The following is a 19,961-nucleotide window of genomic DNA, read 5'->3' on the forward strand; positions in this document are numbered from 1 at the left end:
TTTTGTTTAAACTATCTTAGTTGATTTTTATGTGAAAGTGCTGTGTATTTGAACTATTCCTGTGACTCCAGTGATTATTAAATTGTAATTAACATTTTGGACTGGATCGTTTATTTTACCACGCCCATCTACCCGCTCTAAATAAAATGAGTTCTGGTGAAGGCCCTTCTTCTGGTGAAAGCCCTCCTGGCCTTTCATCAGAAGTGGGATTCGATGGTGCTCCAGTTGAGTGTCAACGGACAAAATCGGATGCCGAAAAGTTACTAAGCACTATGGAGGCGTTGTTATCTCGGGTTCTTGCAAGTCAGCAAACACCAACTGCTAACACTACTCATTCTACGCAATTGCTACCTTTTAATCCAGACGACGAAGAATCTGACGTTAAGGCTTGGTGCAATATAACCGAAGCTATCGTTCTTAAGAAAAATTTAAACGGAATAGACTTGCTCATGGCCCTTACCAGCGCCTTGAAAGGACGAGCTGCAGCCTGCATTACTAAAGTGAATATAAACGAAATTACCTGGACCGTGGTCAAGCAATGTCTACCGGCGAAATTTTCAAAACCAAAGTTGCCGCAGGATTACTTCGACGACAAATTACGATTTCAAATCGCTGCCAAAGAAACAGCTTCCGAATCTGCACTACGTCTGTGGAGCTTTTTGAACGGATTCCGAAGTGCACGATGCCTGAAGAAGTAGTTACTGGATTTGTGATATCAGTGTAAAAAAGGATGGACTTATACGTCGCGAATTAAATGCTCACAATATTACGACTCGCACTCAACTATTTCGAGTACTCGGAGGTGTGTCCTTAAAACGCCAATCGGATGGTGGTGGAGATACCAGTAAGCCTGAGATCAAGTGTTTCCGGTCAGTTGAAAGATTCTCAGGCAGATGCAGCTTCTGTGGAATAAGAGGACATCGCTTCGCAGACTGTCGAAAACGTCGTGACAACTTCGGATCTGCATCTCAACAGGTACCGAGCTCGTCACAAACATTGGAAAACAACTTCCGTGTCTTGCTACACTTGTGGAAAAAAGGACACGTGACAACTAACTGTCCTGACAAGAAGAATGGAAGCAAGACTGCGGTCAAAGAGGTCCAACATTGTGAGCACCGTCCCTCCAGGGGGACTTTGAAAACATCATCCGGTGAGTCTGTCCCTTTTTTATTTGATAGTGGATCATCTTGTTCGCTTTTAAAAGAAAGTTATTGCGATAAACTTTTGGGTACTGCGCGTAAAGACGTTGTTTATCTTAGTGGTATCGGTGGCAATGATCTGCTATGTACTACACAAATTCTAAGTGAGGTTGAAATCGGTGATCGCCTTATTAATTTGCCCTTTCATGTAGTACCGCATTGCAACATATCAGATCCTATTATAATTGGCAGAAATATTTTTGATTTAGGGTTATGTGTTAAAATTGATAATGATAATCTTGTTATATATGCCAAAGAACAATCAAATTTTTGTAATAAATCGGATCCTTTAGATTTATATCAAATTGATACAGATTTACAAGGGTGTGATAAGGATATGTTGAGTTCAATTTTAAGAAAATATTCTGATAGTTTTATCGAAAGTACACCGACATAACGAGTTAAGACAGGAGTATTTGAGATAATTTTGGTAGACCCTCAAAAAGTAGTGTATAGACGCTTTCACAAAGATCGTTTTACTAGAACATACCTTGTCTCTTGATGCGAAGAGTGCGATTAATGCACTGCAAAAAGTAGTTAATCTTTTTGGAGCACCAAAAAGAATTATTGCAGACCAAGGCCGTTGCTACATCAGTTCTGACTTTAAGTCATTCTGCGATGAGTATAAAATAGAACTTCACTTTATAGCGACGGGTTCCAGTAGAGCAAATGGTCAAGTCGAGCGAGTAATGCGTACTCTCAAGAGCATTTTAACTATAGTAGAAAACGACCCTAACAAAACGTGGCGTGACGAACTAGGAAATATTCAACTTGCCCTAAATATTACCAAGTCCGCTGTTACTAAATATTCACCATCAGAGCTTATGTTCGGGATTAATTCCGATTCTTTAGGTATGGCCAAAATAAACTGTATCGATAACAATAATGCGGTTCGCTTGGATGTCGATTCGATTAGGGAGGATGCTTCGATAGATATTCAGAAAGCTGCTGAATCTGAAACTGTTAGATTTAACCACGGTCGCGCAAAAATTAAACCATTTTCTAAAGGTGATTACGTGTTCATTAAAAACAACGAACGCAATAAAACTAAATTGGATAGGAAATTCAGAGGTCCTTTCGTAATTACAGAAGTTTTAAATAATGATCGTTACGAACTTAAAAGCATAGCAGGTAGTTCCAATCGAGTTCTTAAATACTCTCACGAGAATTTGCGCGCAGTGCCCCAGGGACATATCGGATTACTAGAAATCGCGACTAGTCTTTTGAATGAGGATGAGGCCGAGACGGCGTCTGATAATGAAGACAATATATAAGGCTTTAATAATGAGAACGAGTCATTAGACCGTCTAGACACCTTGACCGTTAGCTCGGATATCGCTTCCGCGGACTCACGTACTATGTCAGCCAACTCAGACACAATGAGTGCTCATTCAGACCCCGAAACGTGGGACGTTATTCACGAAGTTGAAATACATTGAAACAAGACAATTCACCATCATAGGTAGTTATTTGTCTACTGATTATACTTACTGCCAGTTGTTGAATGTGTAATTTACGTCGTGAATATTTTGAATGTTTAGAAATTTGTTTGATTAGATGATGCACTTCTTAGTCCCAGAGAGTAGACGAAATTTGTCGTCCGAGCCTCACCCATGCAGAGGGTCAGCTTGTCATGTGATGAACCTAGCATCATCTGACGAAAATTGTCGTCCGAGTCGGGTCCATTACGAGGGCTGACTTGTCCTAGATGATTGCTTATAAGTGAGACGAAACGCGTCGTCCGGGCCAAATTCTGCCAAGAATTGGCTTGTCTGGCTATTCGTAAAGACGAAAGGTGTCGTCCGGGTCATATCCTGCCAAGGATTGGCTTGTCTGGCTATTCGTAAAGACGAAAGATGTCGTCCAGGTCATATCTTGGATGAGGTAGACCTGTCAGGATGTTTAAATATGTGAAGTGTGGTGTCAGAGACAAATTTTAGATAGAACATTAAAATTTAGGTTCATATTTCTAAACGATTGGTCTATCTGTGGTGCTGAGTAGTTGATAAATAGCATTAAGTCAGGATGAACGAGCAGATTACGCAGTTAAATTAATTTGTTTCAGATTAAACGCCCGTGGACGGTCGAATGTCAGTCTGGCCGTGACGGCGTTTCCGTCCTATATCAGGTTGACAAGCTGTCAACCTAGCGAAGCGTCATTGTCGTTGGAGGCGAGCAGCCATCTTAAAAACGAGACAGCGCCCGTTCAACACACTTATGACGAATCGCTGTGATTGCCGCCATATTGCCGTTTTGTTTAAACTATCTTAGTTGATTTTTATGTGAAAGTGCTGTGTATTTGAACTATTCCTGTGACTCCAGTGATTATTAAATTGTAATTAACATTTTGGACTGGATCGTTTATTTTACCACGCCCATCTACCCGCTCTAAATAAAATGAGTTCTGGTGAAGGCCCTTCTTCTGGTGAAAGCCCTCCTGGCCTTTCATATATATTATCTGTGTATTTATGTATCTGTCCCCTCGAGTGACACACATCGCGGAAAGCGCGGGAATATAAAAATATATGATTTGGGCGCGGGTGAAGACGGTGTGTGTGCACGGCGAGTGGATATTTAAATATAATATATATTTATATGTAACATGTAAAACGATCTTACAATCATATACAATTGCTTTGGATATCTGGCATTAAATTGCGTTGGTTACCTGGCATTAAATTGCGATAAGTATTAAATTACGATGTGCATTCAATGAAAACATGTTTGCACATTCAATTGGATGTTTATAACATCAGTCTTAAATTGCTAAATTTGAGTACTTCATTGATTATACTCAAAGTTGTAATCGACAGCGTAAAATTATTCGTCTACAATTAACATCAATGGCGCACAAATTCGAGTGTGAGGGAGATGTAGGGTCGGTTTCTATTAGATGGGAGAGATGGAAGCGGAGCCTATATATTTATATTGAGGCAGTCGGTATTGATACCGAATTAAAGAAAAGAGCAAGACGCAAGTTACAAGAAATATTTTATAGTATACCGGGAGCCAATATTAATGACGGTGATTTATTTCATATAGCTATTCAAAAGTTGGATTAGTATTTTGCTCAAAAGCAAAGCAAAGTATATGAGCGTCATTTATTCAGGCTATTAAAGCAAGAGACTGATGAAAAGTTTGAGAAGTTTCTAGTAAAGTTACGACATGAAGCTTCTAAATGTCAGTTCGCGGACCACACTGATCTACCTTTCTCTACTATTTGGTCATTAAGACCAAATAGTAGAGAAAGGTAGATCAGACGATTTAAGAAAAACAATTTTGAAAGCAGGAGACAAGATAACTTTAGACGAAATAGTAATAGAAGAGAATAATGTATTAGAAGCCTTAGACAGACAGTTGGAAAACTTTGGATAAAAAGTGCCTGCCAACTCATCGATTAACAGAATAAGTATATATATAGACCATGGCAAAAGTAAAGCTACAAAACTAATATATGAACAATGTAGCAGGTGTGGAAGCAAAAAGCATTTTTCACGTGATAAAATTTGACCTGCAAAAGGGAAGACCTGTTTAAAATGTGGAATTGTTGGTCACTTTAGACTACAGTGTCGAATTAGAGACAATAAAAAGAGGAAAGCTAGATGAAGAAAGAATTGATAAGAATGGAAACAAAAGAGTAAGAAGTTCTTATACGACTGAAACAACCGATAATAAAAGGAATAATGAAAATAAAATTGATTACATTTTTATGTGGAAGATGATATAAAGATAACATGTAACATTGGTGGAATAAGAGTGAACATGCTTATTGACTCTGGCTGTAGGCATAATTTAATCTATCTAATAAACAAAATAAAGCTCAAGTAACAAATATAAACCGAAATCCTATCAAAACGTTTATAGCTTATGGCAGTGCGTACTGCACTAGCTCCGCTAGAGCTTTTGGGATAATTTCAAGCCAATATTCAATTTAAGGGAGTTTCAGAGAATACGACATTCTATGTGGTAGCAAGTGGACCTGAAATTTGCTAGGGCGGCTAACTGCAATGTCATTGGGTATACTGCAAATGAATGTGAATCAAATGGAAACCAAGGTATTTCCTAAGTTTAAAGATGTATTAGTAGTTATCCCGATCAATCATTCAGTAAAATCTAGAGTACAAACTTATCGCTGGATTCCAATTCGGCTTGAGGAAAAAGTGCAATCCAAACTTAATGAGTTGCTACAAAAGATATAATAGAAGAAGTCAATGGCCCTTATAGTCCATTCGTATATGTATAGATATGCGACGCGCCAATACAGCTATCAAACGTGAAAATCATCCGCTGCCGACTATGGATCAATTATTACCGCGAGTCAAAGATGCGACGATATTTAGCAAATTAGATATTCAAGATGCCTTTCATCATATAGAACTCCACCCAGACTCAAGACACATTACTACGTTTATAACCAGCAAAGGACTATTTAGGTGTAAATGAATGACGTTTGAAATAACATGTGCACCAGATTTTTTTCAAAAAACATTGGAAAGGATGTTCTTAGGATGCGGAGGTATTTTTAATTTTATAGATGACATTTTTATACTTGGAGATGATTTAGAACCACATGATCATCGATTAAAAAAGTTATGGAAGTGTTGAACGAGCATCATGTTGTACTTAGAGAGGAAAAATGTACATTTAGAGTTAATGTGATTCATTTTCTGGGCCATGAACTTTCAGAAATAGGAGTCAAATCTCTTGACATATATATATCCACTATTAAAGATTTCAGAGCCCCTGAAACAAATTCCGAGATACAGTTTTATGGGCTTAGTAGATTTTGTGGGGAAATGGGTTCCTCACTTACCAACTATAACAGAACCACTAAAAGAAATACTACGACAGAAATTGGTAAGGAATGCAGATATTCAGAAGAACTGGAGAGAATCTCAGCAAAATGCTTTAATGATCTAAAATCGGCTCTCATTAATGTACCAACATTAGGTTATTACGATCCTTCTGATAAGACTTTGGTTATAGCCGATGCCAGCCCGGTAGGTTTAGATGCTGTGCTTGTGCTACTTAGAAAGACGGAACAAGAATTATTGCATTCGGTAATAAGACTTTAAGATCATGCGAACGACGCTATTGTCAAACGGAAAAATAAGTGTTAAGTGTTATCGTCAGAATTCAGAGTTACAAAAAGTGAAAGGACTTTATAATAATATTTGGCATAAAAGTATTGACACTTATAAGATATTCCAAAACGAACTTTGTTTTCAAGGTGATATTCTTTTGAGAGGAACAAAGATCGTAATTCCAATCAATTTAAGAAGTCAAGTATTAGGATCTGCACATGAAGGGCATCTTGGTATTGTTGCAATGAAGAGTAGATTAAAAACTAAAGTCTGGTGGCCGAAGTGCGACAAAGATGCTGAAAATTGTTGCAAATCCTGTAAGGGATGCACCTTGGTCTCTGCTCCGAACCCTCCGAACCCTTTAAAGCGACGGGAGTTGCCAACGAAACCCTGGATTGACGCAGCAATCGACTTAATGGGTCCATTACCGCGTAAATAATACCTATTATTACTGGTATACAACTATTCTAGGTTTAATGAAGTTAAAATATGCCGAGTAATAACGAGCGCAAAAATATTAAACCATTTAAAAGATACTTTTAGCAGGCTTGGTAACCCCGTCTCTATAACTGCAGACAATGGTCGGAAGTTTACAAGTGAAGAGTTCAAAACTTTTTGCTCTAAGAAGAACATCACAATTTTTAATACCATACCCTACTGGCCTCAACAGAATGGGGAGGTCGAACGCCAAAACAGAGATATACTCAAACGTCTCAAAATTTCCCAAGCTGAACATGAGGACAGGAAGGAAGCTCTAAGGGAATATATGACAATTTACAATAGTACACCACACTCCATAACAGGAAAGACTCCCGCAGACTTATTCTTCCGTCGTCATTTCCGTGATAAATTACATATGATTCAAGATATGACATATGCCGGAGATCAGGAAGTGACGGACAGGGACAAGCAACAGAAAGAGAAGGGAAAAGAATACGCAGATAAAAAGAGTCAATCTTCAGACAGTGAACTAGAAGTAGGGAATAAGGTATACTTCAAAAACATGACAAAGTTGAGTTTAAATAATGACCCAGCTCCTCACACTGTAGAATCGAATAAGGGCGGGGACGTAATAGTGCGCAATGATGAGACGGGTCAACAAATAAGGCGAAATGTAGTACACCTAAAAAGGATGAAAGTACAATGACGTGTATTAAAGGATAACGATAATGGTGATTCCAGTGAAAAGCCGATTAGAGAGTGATGTGGAGTTATAAATTAATATCCGCCATTTAAGGCGAACTTGGTTGCATAATAAAGTTATTGTAGAAAATGAAGTTTATTATTCATCCCATTTTCTATAGTATTTTATATTTACAACAAAGGAGGGATGTAGTGTACACAGATCTGAAATAATATAATAAATATTATTGGACTTATATTGTATATGGATATATATATTATCTGTGTATTTATGTATCTGTCCCCTCGAGTGACACACATCGCGGAAAGCGCGGGAATATAAAAATATATGATTTGGGCGCGGGTGAAGACGGTGTGTGTGCACGGCGAGTGGATATTTAAATATAATATATATTTATATGTAACATGTAAAACGATCTTACAATCATATACATATGTGAACATTACAATCCGTATATATAATAATATTTTTGTTAAAACATTATAGTATGTAGGACACTAACATGGATACCACATTTAAATTTGATGAAATAAAACCTGAGACGATACAATATAAAAATACTAACAAGTCATAAGTAAGTAAATTATATATAAATAAAAATGTTATTCATACGTCATAATACTAATAAAATTATCTTTTATCAATAAATAATAATTAAACATAAATACTTTTTTAATTTATGTCCAATTTATATTGGGCTATATAAAATTATCATTATTATAATAACCAATAAAATCACTAGAATTTATTTACGTCTTATCTACTCAAGCGACAATAATTAATCAACTTAATACAAATAAATGTTTTTTGTTCCATTTGCTGTCGAACGCGCTTGGCACTTGGAGTTGTGGTGCAAAAAGCTTCATCAAAAGTGTAACACCCCGCTTCATTGCCTCCACTGGTGACAGGAGGGCTGGTTCGTTTTTTGCCCAGAGGATCGGAATTGCGATTCAATATGGGAAATGTTGCTAGCAATCTTGCCACCATTCCACGCTGTCAAGCTTTATACAGTAACTAGTTTTAGTTCATATTTGTATATATTTAATGTTATTAATTCTTATGTTAATAATTCAGATGTAAAATAAAATAGTTAATAATAAATTTCGTAAATCGATGGCTTCAGCTAATTAATTAGCATCAGTTTCCTAATTTAATTAATAATGATTCCTTCCGTATTGGGGCTTCTGTCACAGAGTTCCGAAGTGGCAGGCTCAGAGCGCACTTAACTATGTTTAATGGAGTTTACCTACTCTCCACGGACAAAGTCGCTCCTGACATACTGGCTCATTGATATGCACCTTTGAGAATATCTCCGTGATTAAGTCCTTAAGTAGAACAGTCAATACAAAATATCACGATGAATAAATATATATTTTTTTATTATATTACATATTAATTGCACTACATTTATACTAAGAAGTTGATACTCGATATGAAAGATTTTTGTTTTCAAGATCTAAATTGAATTGATTTAATTTTTTACCGCATTTTTCAAGGGAAATTTTCACAGGAATCGTTTAGATTTTTTTTCATGTCAATGGATATCTATTAAAATTCTAAATTTCATTCAGTCCGACTCAATGTCTGGACATTCACCGTATCGTAATTTTAAAATGAATCTGCGAGTCTTACTGATTAAGACTTGCCTTTATTATGAAAAGCCGGCAACACACCTACAAGCCCCCTGGTGTAGCAGATGTCCATGGGTGGTGGTAGTCATTTTGAAAATAATAATAAATCATTATTTACACATTATTTTTTGATAGTGAAAAATACAGTTGAAGTCAAACATTTTCTCGATAAGCATTTTACAGATGATAGAACCGATTATTTAAAACGGCAAAAATAGTGTCAGTTTTGATTGAATAGTTTTGTAAATTGAAGTTGATACTTCAAAAATATCAAAAGTGAGTTAACAATTTGAGCATGCGGAAGTTGTATTCGAGGTGGATGCCGCGCCGGACCTATAACAACAATGACTCGACGATTCAGAGCGCTTTTTGAAGCCTTTCAAGCACGATAAAAAGGATTCTTTGCATCAATATGTGACAATGGATGAAAAATGGATCCACTGCTACTAACATGAATCATAAAGTCAGTTAAGTGGATAGCAGCCACAGGAAATCCAAAAATCACCACTCAAAGTTTAGGGTATTTTGGGACTTACATGGTACCTATTATGTTCATGGAATATCTCAGTATTATTACTATATATATTTATATTCAACGTTTGAGATTGATCAGTGGCGGATTTACCAATAGGCTAAGCAGGCTAGAGACTAGAGTGGCAGATTTAGAGGGCCGGCAAATTTAGCCCAAATTTATTATAGAAAGAAAAAAAAACTTATAATTATATGACAATACATCCGTAATCCTTATGCTCGGCACTACATAGCGGGTTGGAAAACTAACCAAGTAATGGACTGAAATATTACCTAGTTTATAATCATACTAATAACGGGAAAAACCGACGTAATGAGGACGATAGAACACAAATCATAATTTTTGCAGTAAAAACGTAGGGGCGGCAAAAATAGCCTACTACGCCACTGAGATTGAGATAAAAATTAGGACAGAAATTTTCACCAAATAATATTTCTAATGTAAATCAGAATTCAATAGAATCCATGGCTAAATTGAATTAATTACGCTTCCAAATTACCTCACACACCGTCCTTAACAGATTGAATTCCCATCGATTACTGTCTTTAGCAGCTCCCACAAAACATCCCCAGGGAATCATATTCTTAAAATAAAGAAGTGATCGATACTGAAGTTTATTCGAGAGCAATAATAGATGGTTCTACAAAACAGGCATAGAAAAGTTAGAGGAAAGATAGAATGAATGTATACTTTCGAAGGTGAAAATGTTGATAAACGAAATTGAATTTATAAATAATATTATGTTACTTATATATACTTATTGACTACTTAATTAAATACTAAAGAATAATTATTACGGTCTTATGTTTTAATACAAGACACTTAGCCTTGTATTAAAACATAAGACCGAATATAATATGTCGCACCCATAAATCCCAATTTTTTCTTTACAGTCCGCAACCAAGGAGGTGACGTCATTCAAACAATACGAATTAAAAATTGTCATATACGTGCGACGCTTAGATATAAATCTCACGTATATAAAAAGATACATATCTGCGACTTTGGACATTAAAAAAAAACATAAGGATTTTCCACTACATGTCGAAAAATAAATAAATATAAACGTCATTATACAAATGACTACTGTACGTTTATTTCTTGTCAAAAATTCACTATCTCATCAGTACTCTGCTGATCTTTAGAGATAGCAATATCGCGTTTCGGCTTCATTTGATAATCAGGTAATAATGATAAGAAATAGTCGTTGCATTTTTATAGGAGCTGTAATTTGTCTAATTAGTTTTTTTTTCATGTAACCGCAAATCAATTACTTATTGTATTTGAGAATGTATTCATAATACAATAATAGCGTTATCACAAACATTTGTTAATGCCGAATGTTAACCGTTTTGTTCAAACATTATTCTTTTAATTTATTTGAAAAAAAAAAGACTAATTCAATCAATTTAAAACAAATAATTTTCATTTACATTTTATTCAATGATTTTTATTAAATACTGAATTATATTTGCATCAACGAATACAATATATTAATTACGTTGACTTTGTGGGTGTAAGTGAATGCGTACATTTGTGTGTTTGCATGTAAATTATTACATAGATAATTAAATAATATAGTATTACGTATTGACAATATTAGTAATAAATAATATGAATTTAAATAGAAAACAAATTTTACTGAATAAAAAAGCGTAGTATGATTAAGCATTGTACGTTCTTCTTTACATTTTTTCTGCAAATTAAATTTTTAAGCAGGAAATAATTTCGTTGGAATGTTACAACGTCATGATTTCAGGCAAATCCGTACGTATACGTATACTTATGTATAGACTATGAAGTTATTAATGAGCTGAAGAGTACAATAGGGGCTGATGAGCGTGATTATCATATCAGTATTACCGTTAGAGCCAAGCGAAACCACGAATAGAAATTTGCATGCCCGCCAGATTATCTTTTCATTCATACTATATAACATACTTTTGAAATATAAGTAGAGTCTCATTAAAATATATTTATTTGAAAAATTATAAAAAATAAAAAGTTAAAATGATTAAGAAAACTACAAAAAAATTACGATGTTTGTTTTTGATAGTAATAAGACGCTTGTTATAATAGCACTAGACTACAGTGTTGATAACTGTCGATCTATATCTTTCGTAATATATTTCCCGTCGACATTGAATAATTCCACATTAAATAATTCTTCTAACATCTTACTCGAGCATTCTAGGGAATGCAACACAATGACCACCAAAGTGATCGCCGTGAATTCAAAAATTCTTCGTAACACATAAGGTAAACACATACATACGTACGAGTAACAACATCAAGATCACTTATGAATCGCCGCCAACCATTCCTACCGAAGACGAAGGAAACTTTACTTCTCACTCACACTTCGAGAAGTAGACACTAAGTTAATTAGTTGATAGAATATATTTAGTTTCTTTACTTCTGGTTCTTAAGTAAATAGTTTTAGAAATAAATTGTTTTTGCCTCTCGGGCTCGCTCATTATAATACGCTGTCACATGCTTATTACATATATTTGATTAAAATTATTGTTTATGTTTATGTATATATATACGTCATGTACAAGTCTATGATAAAAATTAGGTAATTGTTAATTAACCGATATATATTTCCTAACAATTACTTCAGAAATTATTTCATTCATATTATATTGGATTTATTAAAGGTTTTATGCAATTGTATTTTATTAAAATAAATATTTATTTTATTAAAATTTAAGTAGATATTTTAAACGTAAATTCGAACAAACAAATAAAACTTATATCTTCACTTATATATCATAGAGTCGATATCAATATTATGAGGATTTTACAAGAAATGAAAAATAACTTGGAAAAATAACTTATTGTGATTCTCTTCCTAGAACTGTTATTTCTATTTCCGAGAATACCTATATATATTTTTAAATATTATACTCAATTATATTATTTGCTAGTAGATTGTGTAAGCACTTAACGATAGTAATAAGATAAAGGATGCAAAAAAAAAATGAACAATAAATATACTTTACTTGTAAACTTTTAATTCATTGTAATGATAAAATATATATGAAAATGTTAGATTAATCACGGTGATATTTTACTTACTTGATGTTTTTGCAAACCCATCTCTGTAGGTTCCGCCTTTACATCATATTTTCTACCGACAAACAGAAATACTTTATGTTGAGCTCAGATGGCCCGCGTGCATCTTAACCGATGATTGCTGGTTCAAGCCCAGGCAAGCACCACTATATTTATGTGCTTGATTGTGTTCATAATTCATCCCATGCTCGGCGGTGAAGGAAAATATCGCGAGGAAACCTACATGTGTCTAATTTAATCGAAATTCTGCCACATGTAAATTCCACCAACCCGCATTGGAACAGCGTGGTGGCATATATTCCAAAATCTTCTTCTTAGTAGGAGAGAAGGCCTTAACCCAGCAGTGGGAAATTTACAGGCTGTTACTGTACTGTAATGTAGTGTACTGCAAACATAAATACGTAATACTATTCTGTTCCGGTTTAAAATGTGAGCCAGTGTAATTACAGGCATAAGAGATATAACATGTCAGTTCGTAATGTAAATTTCTTACAGTGGCAATTTCTATAGGTGATGCTGACCAGTTACGATCAGGTCTTTATATAATAACATAAGTATACTATATATTTAATAACAAATAATATATTTATGTTACCGATCCTCGCAGTACATTAAAACGCAATCATTCCTCAGCGAATTCTCGAATTTACAAAAACAAAACGAACCCGCCTCGTAGGACAAGGTAAGACATGTGTTCAAAGGCTGTGTTCCAAACTACTTCACTTTTGGAGTCGTTCATGTTTGTTTAGTTCTTTGCTATTTCACATAGTTGGCAGAGCAGGTGCATACTTGCGATTCAAACTTGGCAAGAGTGTAGTAACATTTTGTCCACCTGCGTCCTCATTCATATAATATGTCAAGTCGCCTTCGGAAAGTGTATGTCTTCACAAGTATTACTCACAATATGCTGGCTACGAACGTTTTAGTTCTAAATCATACCAACTTTGTTATGTTTATTTTCAATTTAATGCTAAAATAAATTCAACGGAATGTGAACTTTATTCGTTCGAAGCTATTTTCTATGCAAACATTTCCCATAAATAAAAAAAAAAATTGCGACAATTGTAGCGTTCTTTTAAGTCTCGGTTATAATAAATATTTTATCGCTAACTAAAATACTCTTTATTTCTTCTTAAATCATAATTAATTTTATTAAAAATTCTGAAAAATATGATACATATTTCAATTTATAATTATTTTAGGTTACGAAAACTCAGTGTTAGTAAGTTTAAAAACACTTCGAAACACATATGTACTATGTAGAGGCAACTTTAACATATTAAAAGACGATCTAGTTTTCTGCCTTACATAATCATCGTGTGCTCATCTAAGGTTATTATAGAGATAGAACAGAATTTTGTTTTTTAAATTTACTACGACAGAGTTCTATTTCTAACCTAGATTAGATTCGATTATTTATACGACATCCAATAATGCAATGGTGCTGCTCATTTTTTTTAAACCCGTTTGAGTACTAGGCATTAAATATTGTTTATTTCTTTACTTGGTGGTAGGGCTTTGTGCAAGCCCGTCGGGGTAGGTACAACCCACTCATCAGTTATTCTACTGCCAAATAACAGTACTCTGTATTGTTGTGTTCCGGTTTGAAGGGTGAGTGAGCTAGTGCAACTACAGGGACATAACATCTTAGTTCCCAAGGTTGGTGGCACATTGAAGATATAAGGAATAGCTAATATTTCTTACAGTGTCATTGTCTATGGGTGATGGTGACCACTTACCATCAGGTGGCATATATGCTCGTCCACCAACCTATACCATAAAAAAGTTCCAATTATTCTGTTTCCATGTACGTATCCTGTCACGTGATTGTAGACAATATTTTTAACTGCCCTCTGTACTGGACATGCTAGAATGTAGATATGATGAACATTATTTCACAGCAATCTGGGATGAAAGTTGGTTCATAATCTTCGAGTTTGAACAAAAGATATAATAGTGACATAAAAAGCTTACATCATCCCTTAAGAAATTAATGCGATCGGAATCAGCCGGAAAGTTTATGATATAGATTTTTTTTAACAATACTTAAATCAATTAAAATGCTGTGCTATGCTATCTAGAAAAAAATGGAGAAAATACGAAAGATCTTGGTTTTGTAATACAACTTTCCGACTTGCTAGTGAAAAGTTGTACTGGCTGCTCTACTCAAATATTGGTACGAGTCACTCATTTACTTACCTCATAGTCCAGACTTGGTCCCGATTGAGTTTGGTTTGTTTTGTAATTTAAGCAATGACTTAAAGTGATGACCCCGAATGGTGACTTCTTGTCGGCTGATGTCTCAAAGTGTAATCTATACTTATAATAAATCTGTGGGGATGTCAATTCTGTACATGAAATATTTTTCCAAAAAAACTATCAGAGGTTGAAAAGGGGTCGATACTGATGGCAAAAATGCAATCAGTAAAATTTTTGTCTGTCTGTCTGTCTGTCCGTATAACCGTTATAGAAACAAAAACTACTCGACGGATTTTAACGAAACTTGGTATAATTATTTTTCAGACTCCTGAGCTGGTTATAGTATACTTTTCATCACGCTACAGTCGATAGGAGCAGAGCAGTGAAGGGAAATGTCGGGAAAAGGGGGGAAGTTACTCCATATTTTAAGCTTCCGTCGCGTGTACAACCTTAATGGTTAAAGCTACATAGAAATTGTGTACTACGGAAATGTTCTCCTTAAAATTATGTAAAAAATATCCCACAACAGCCTTTGTCTATCTTTTATGGTTGACTCACAATAACACATGTCACTCCCAATAGCTTAGTAGTTCGAAGCTTTCTGATTATATTTGTCTATTCCTGCGTTTATAACATTCTCAATCATCCCAAATTAAAAAGTTAACAGTATTAACTATTCCATAAAAAAGAAGCATAGAAATCGCTATAGAAACACCAAAGTTATACATGAAATACGCTAACAATAAAGCTATCGCACGTGAATACTGAATATATACTTACTTTTGTCGTAATTCGTTATAAGTATTATTTTTATGATTGAGTGACATAATTTTTACCATTTTAGACATTTTTGTGTGTGTGTATGTTCTGCTATAACTCGAGAACGGATGCACCGTGCATCTTTATAAAAATTAGTTTACAGGAAAAACATGTGCTTGCGCAAATGATAGGCTATCTATATAAAAAGTGGATGTGTTTGTATGTGTGTCATCGACAAACTCAGAAACTATTTGATCGATCATTAAGATTAAATGAATAAAGAGATTATGCTATCCCCATTGATGTAACCCGCCACAAGGTAGCGCTGCGGTATAAATAAATCTACACCGTTCAACCGATTGTCATGAAAATGAGTACGTACAAATATTTTTTCACGGAGAAAGTGATTATTTCATCCGTATCATTAAAAATAACCAACAGATGGCCCTTACGAGTATCACGATGCATTTCTATGCCGATCAACCGATAAGTATAAAATGTGAAATAAAAAATGAAAATCATTGATCATCATTGAATCAAATAATTTATATAAATAAAAACCACCATGCCATTGAAGAAACAAAAGACCGGAACATCAACAATATATGCGCAGCGTCATCCAAAAGAGCTACGGAAACAACACACCAACGAGAAATACGTTTAGAAACAAATAGAATCCGAATTCCTACTTTGAGAGTTGCCAAAACAGTTTCAACCTAATGATCAAGTTCCAGATCTTCGAACAAGCATCTTCATCAAGATATACTGAAAAACCTGAGAAGTGAGCCCAACGACTGGATGATCAAAGATTAAAATAGACTAAGTCAAGAAGTAGAACCAATCTCAATAAATCCCGATGTGATCATTGGTTCAGTGAATGTAGTTTGCCTATATTGTCACGCTATGATGTTTAAAATAAACTGCTGGTATAGTGCTACTCCACTGGCAAAATGTATTTACCACAACTGGTTGAACCACCGGAACCTCTTATCTACGTTACGGGAACTACTGAGGAGTCTGAATATTTCCTTAAGCATATTAGAAATTACAATTCTTGCTTTGAAATGACATCATTTAGTGCAACAAATATACATTTCAATAATTTCGCGTTTACGTTTAAAGTGTATCATATGATTGGTTAACTTCTTCCAATATCTAAATAAAATCTCCAGTTTTTGGAAATGTATTCTATGCACAACGTAGAAAAAGATTGATCTCCAATGCATGTTCAGTACCACAACTAATCGAGAAATCATCGCTAAATTTAGGATTAGATATGCTTTATGAAAATAAATGTTTAGTTAAAGATTTTAAAACTGCTCTAGAAGGTGAAACAACAAATTATTCAAAGTCATTATTAATGAAGATAGAACGTCATTGAATGCAGAGCATGAAGATCAAGAACATCGATATTCGATAGAACCGGACAAAAGAAGACGTGTTGGATTGATGCAAACTTTTACAGACTATAGAAATTTAATTAAAAATGTCATCGTACCTATATAACATCGTATAAGTTTATGGGTGTTATGACCAATCTGCAACCTATCGAGAATATCATTGAAGAAGATGAAATAGATGACGAATATCTTTTTTTTAAGAATTTGATTAGATCTCGAATGTTTCTTTATTTGTTTCTTTATTATTTGTACATTTTTTACGGTCAGTAATTAATTACAAAATGATTTTTTTTTCTGCGACTAATGCCCAGCGAAGCGGGTGGGTATAGCTAGTATAAGTAATAAATGTAATGCGTTTAAGACTCAAGAATATTTTGAAGAAAGACATTCTTTACGCCTACTTGAATGAATAATATTTTGATTGTAATGTTTTGGTTTTATATTTCCCCCATATAAGTAATTATACCGACTCACAGCTGACGTAAACTATAATGAGATCATTATTATAATAACAATTTTGTCTTTATTATTTTTAAATAAAATAGCATTCATTAAAAATAAAAAGAATAATTTTAACCATCACATATTAAATATATAGTGATTCGTGAGGAAGGTTTTTGTATATAATACATGGACAGTATAGTAAAGAAACACTGATAAATTCAGAAGTTTGTTATGTAATATCGTAAATAAACAAATTTTATGGTATATTTAGTATCAGTATTTCACTCGTGCGAAGCCGGGGTGGGTCGTTAGTTTTTTTATTAAATTACAAACGATCGTCTGAATTTACTGTTTTTTAAAATAATTTGCGAGTGATCTAAATCGAGATTACTGGTATCTAGAGATATTCAGGTTCTATCAAGATAATTAATGTTTGTAGGATATAAATCTATCCGTTCGCTTCGATTGATTTAGTCGTATTAAATATGTTTGGAAAATTGTTTGTGGTTTTTGTGCTCTTCGTGTATAACGGTTCGATTTTTTTTAAATATAATTCCTATTTAAAATTGGTGTATATTCTCTTACATATTTTATACTATAAAACGTTAATATTGTATTACATTACTTTATAATTCCAGGAAATATTATTAACAATAAATAGTAACCAATAGCACTCATACTTTTCAATATTAATAAAATGATACAATATACATTTTTATTAATATTTTTTTTAATTATTAACGTCATTACGATTATAACTTTGTGTACAGTAAAATAAAATATTTTTATTTTTAGGTCATTGCCTTACGGAGATAAGGCTAGAAGACCGTCACTTCACTTACATTCGTCATGAATACTCGGGAACTACTATGAGCGTCCCCAAACATTTCCAAGACACCTTAAGTTCTTGTCACGTTATTTTCCCAAATGGAGTGATGTACGAAGTGTATCCCAGGAATACTATACCCTTCCAAGGCGTATTCCCATTGGAAAGTGTACAACCATTCAGAAGCTGTGGTATTGGATTTAGAAATGTTGGTGTCTCGTTCAGCGGTGTTTACGAGCTTCTCTCCACTGTTTTACACTCAGCGGATAACAGCTTAACTTTAACAAGACAAAGACACCATATGGTTGTAATTGAATCTGACTTCACATCAGATAAGCTCGACAATTGATATTTTTACTCTATGTCATATTTGGAAGTATATTGTGCTATAAGTTTAATATATGCCCAAAGTTTTCTGTAAAGTCGCTGTCAGTGGTATTGCCACATCTGAAATTTGTTATGCCCATTTTAATAGTTTTTATTAATATATATGAAACATTATTAGTTTACAATTATTTAAAATTCTATATCTGTAAAGAAATTAAAATTCGTTTTTCCTAAATGTGTAAATAGTTTTATTTTTTGTCGACAATTTTCGTTCTTATAATTTGAAATAAAAATTCTAATGAATATTTTTTAAGATTATGAAATTATTTTATAATTTCTCCACTGTTATGAAAAGTTAAGATCTTGATATATTACACATGACAATTATAGCGATAGTCTCTTATTTTGTCATTATTTTTCACTATTTTTCAATATACAAAGGGCCCTTATCGTTTAATTTATTGTGCTAATTAACACTAAATTGTTATTGTTATGTAACATATTGAATGATATGTTAACTTTACGAAGACATGATTCAGCAAAGGCAAGGGCAAACCTTGACAACTCAATCAACAATATAATTAATATAATACTAATAATACATTTAACAATGATAGAAAGATAAATAGCTAATACAGCAAAACAATTACAGTTGTCAAGCACAAGCCGATATATTACTTTATCGGTAAATTATATATAATTAAAAAATATAAGTTATGATATACTTTATTTTGAACAGTAAGTGGGTGACATATGACCCAGGGAATCCCGTACGTATTTCCGCAAGGTGCAGTCTGATACCCATATCACATCTCGATGTTGTCAACGCAGCGATGGGATAAGAAAGGATTTTGCTGACAGGCAATATCTGAGCTAAAATTATGATATCATCTGCTTAAAAAAGTTAAATAAAATATTCAGTAAATAGTATTTATTATCTGAAATCACTACTAATACTGTATGATAATCTAAGTTTATCGAGATGGTTATCAATCATATCAAATTATAATTAAAATAACAATTAACAATCACGTACGTGCTGATAACGAATCAACCAAATCGATTTACGATTAACATCACTGGATACAATATTTTGTCACTACTTTATAATGCTTTAGAAATTCTTTCGTTTAGTACTTCACTTATATTATTCTTATTAAATAATTTCTTACAACTCCAATTCGCCAACAACCTTTAAAGCTAAGATGTTATGTCGCTTGAGTCTTTAGTTACATAGGCTCAATTACCCTTCAGACCGGAATACAACAGTAATAGATACTGCTTAAACTATTGATAGTGAAACCAGAATAGGTATTGTTTATTTTAAGGTAAATTTAA

At 33.8% G+C, this 19,961-nt stretch overlaps 1 protein-coding gene across 1 annotated transcript; it reads left to right on the forward strand.

The window, feature by feature from the left end:
• Positions 1-17,892: 17,892 nt before the first annotated feature.
• Positions 17,893-18,697, forward strand: LOC124543686. Its single transcript, XM_047121948.1, has 2 exons — positions 17,893-18,001; positions 18,266-18,697. Exons 1-2 carry the CDS (start codon positions 17,956-17,958, stop codon positions 18,643-18,645), a joined length of 426 nt encoding a protein of 141 aa, XP_046977904.1. The 5' UTR covers positions 17,893-17,955; the 3' UTR covers positions 18,646-18,697.
• The last annotated feature ends 1,264 nt before the right edge of the window (positions 18,698-19,961 follow it).

Source organism: Vanessa cardui, chromosome 3 (genome assembly GCF_905220365.1).
Source record: "Vanessa cardui chromosome 3, ilVanCard2.1, whole genome shotgun sequence".
NCBI lineage: Eukaryota > Metazoa > Arthropoda > Insecta > Lepidoptera > Nymphalidae > Vanessa > Vanessa cardui.

Bases quoted from the DNA above. Each gene is read 5' to 3' on its own strand.
- LOC124543686 (XM_047121948.1), top strand. From the start codon at position 17,956: ATGTTTGGAAAATTGTTTGTGGTTTTTGTGCTCTTCGTGTATAACG. The intron at 18,002-18,265 runs GTTCGATTTTTT...TTTTATTTTTAG, and splicing joins TGTGCTCTTCGTGTATAACG to GTCATTGCCTTACGGAGATA.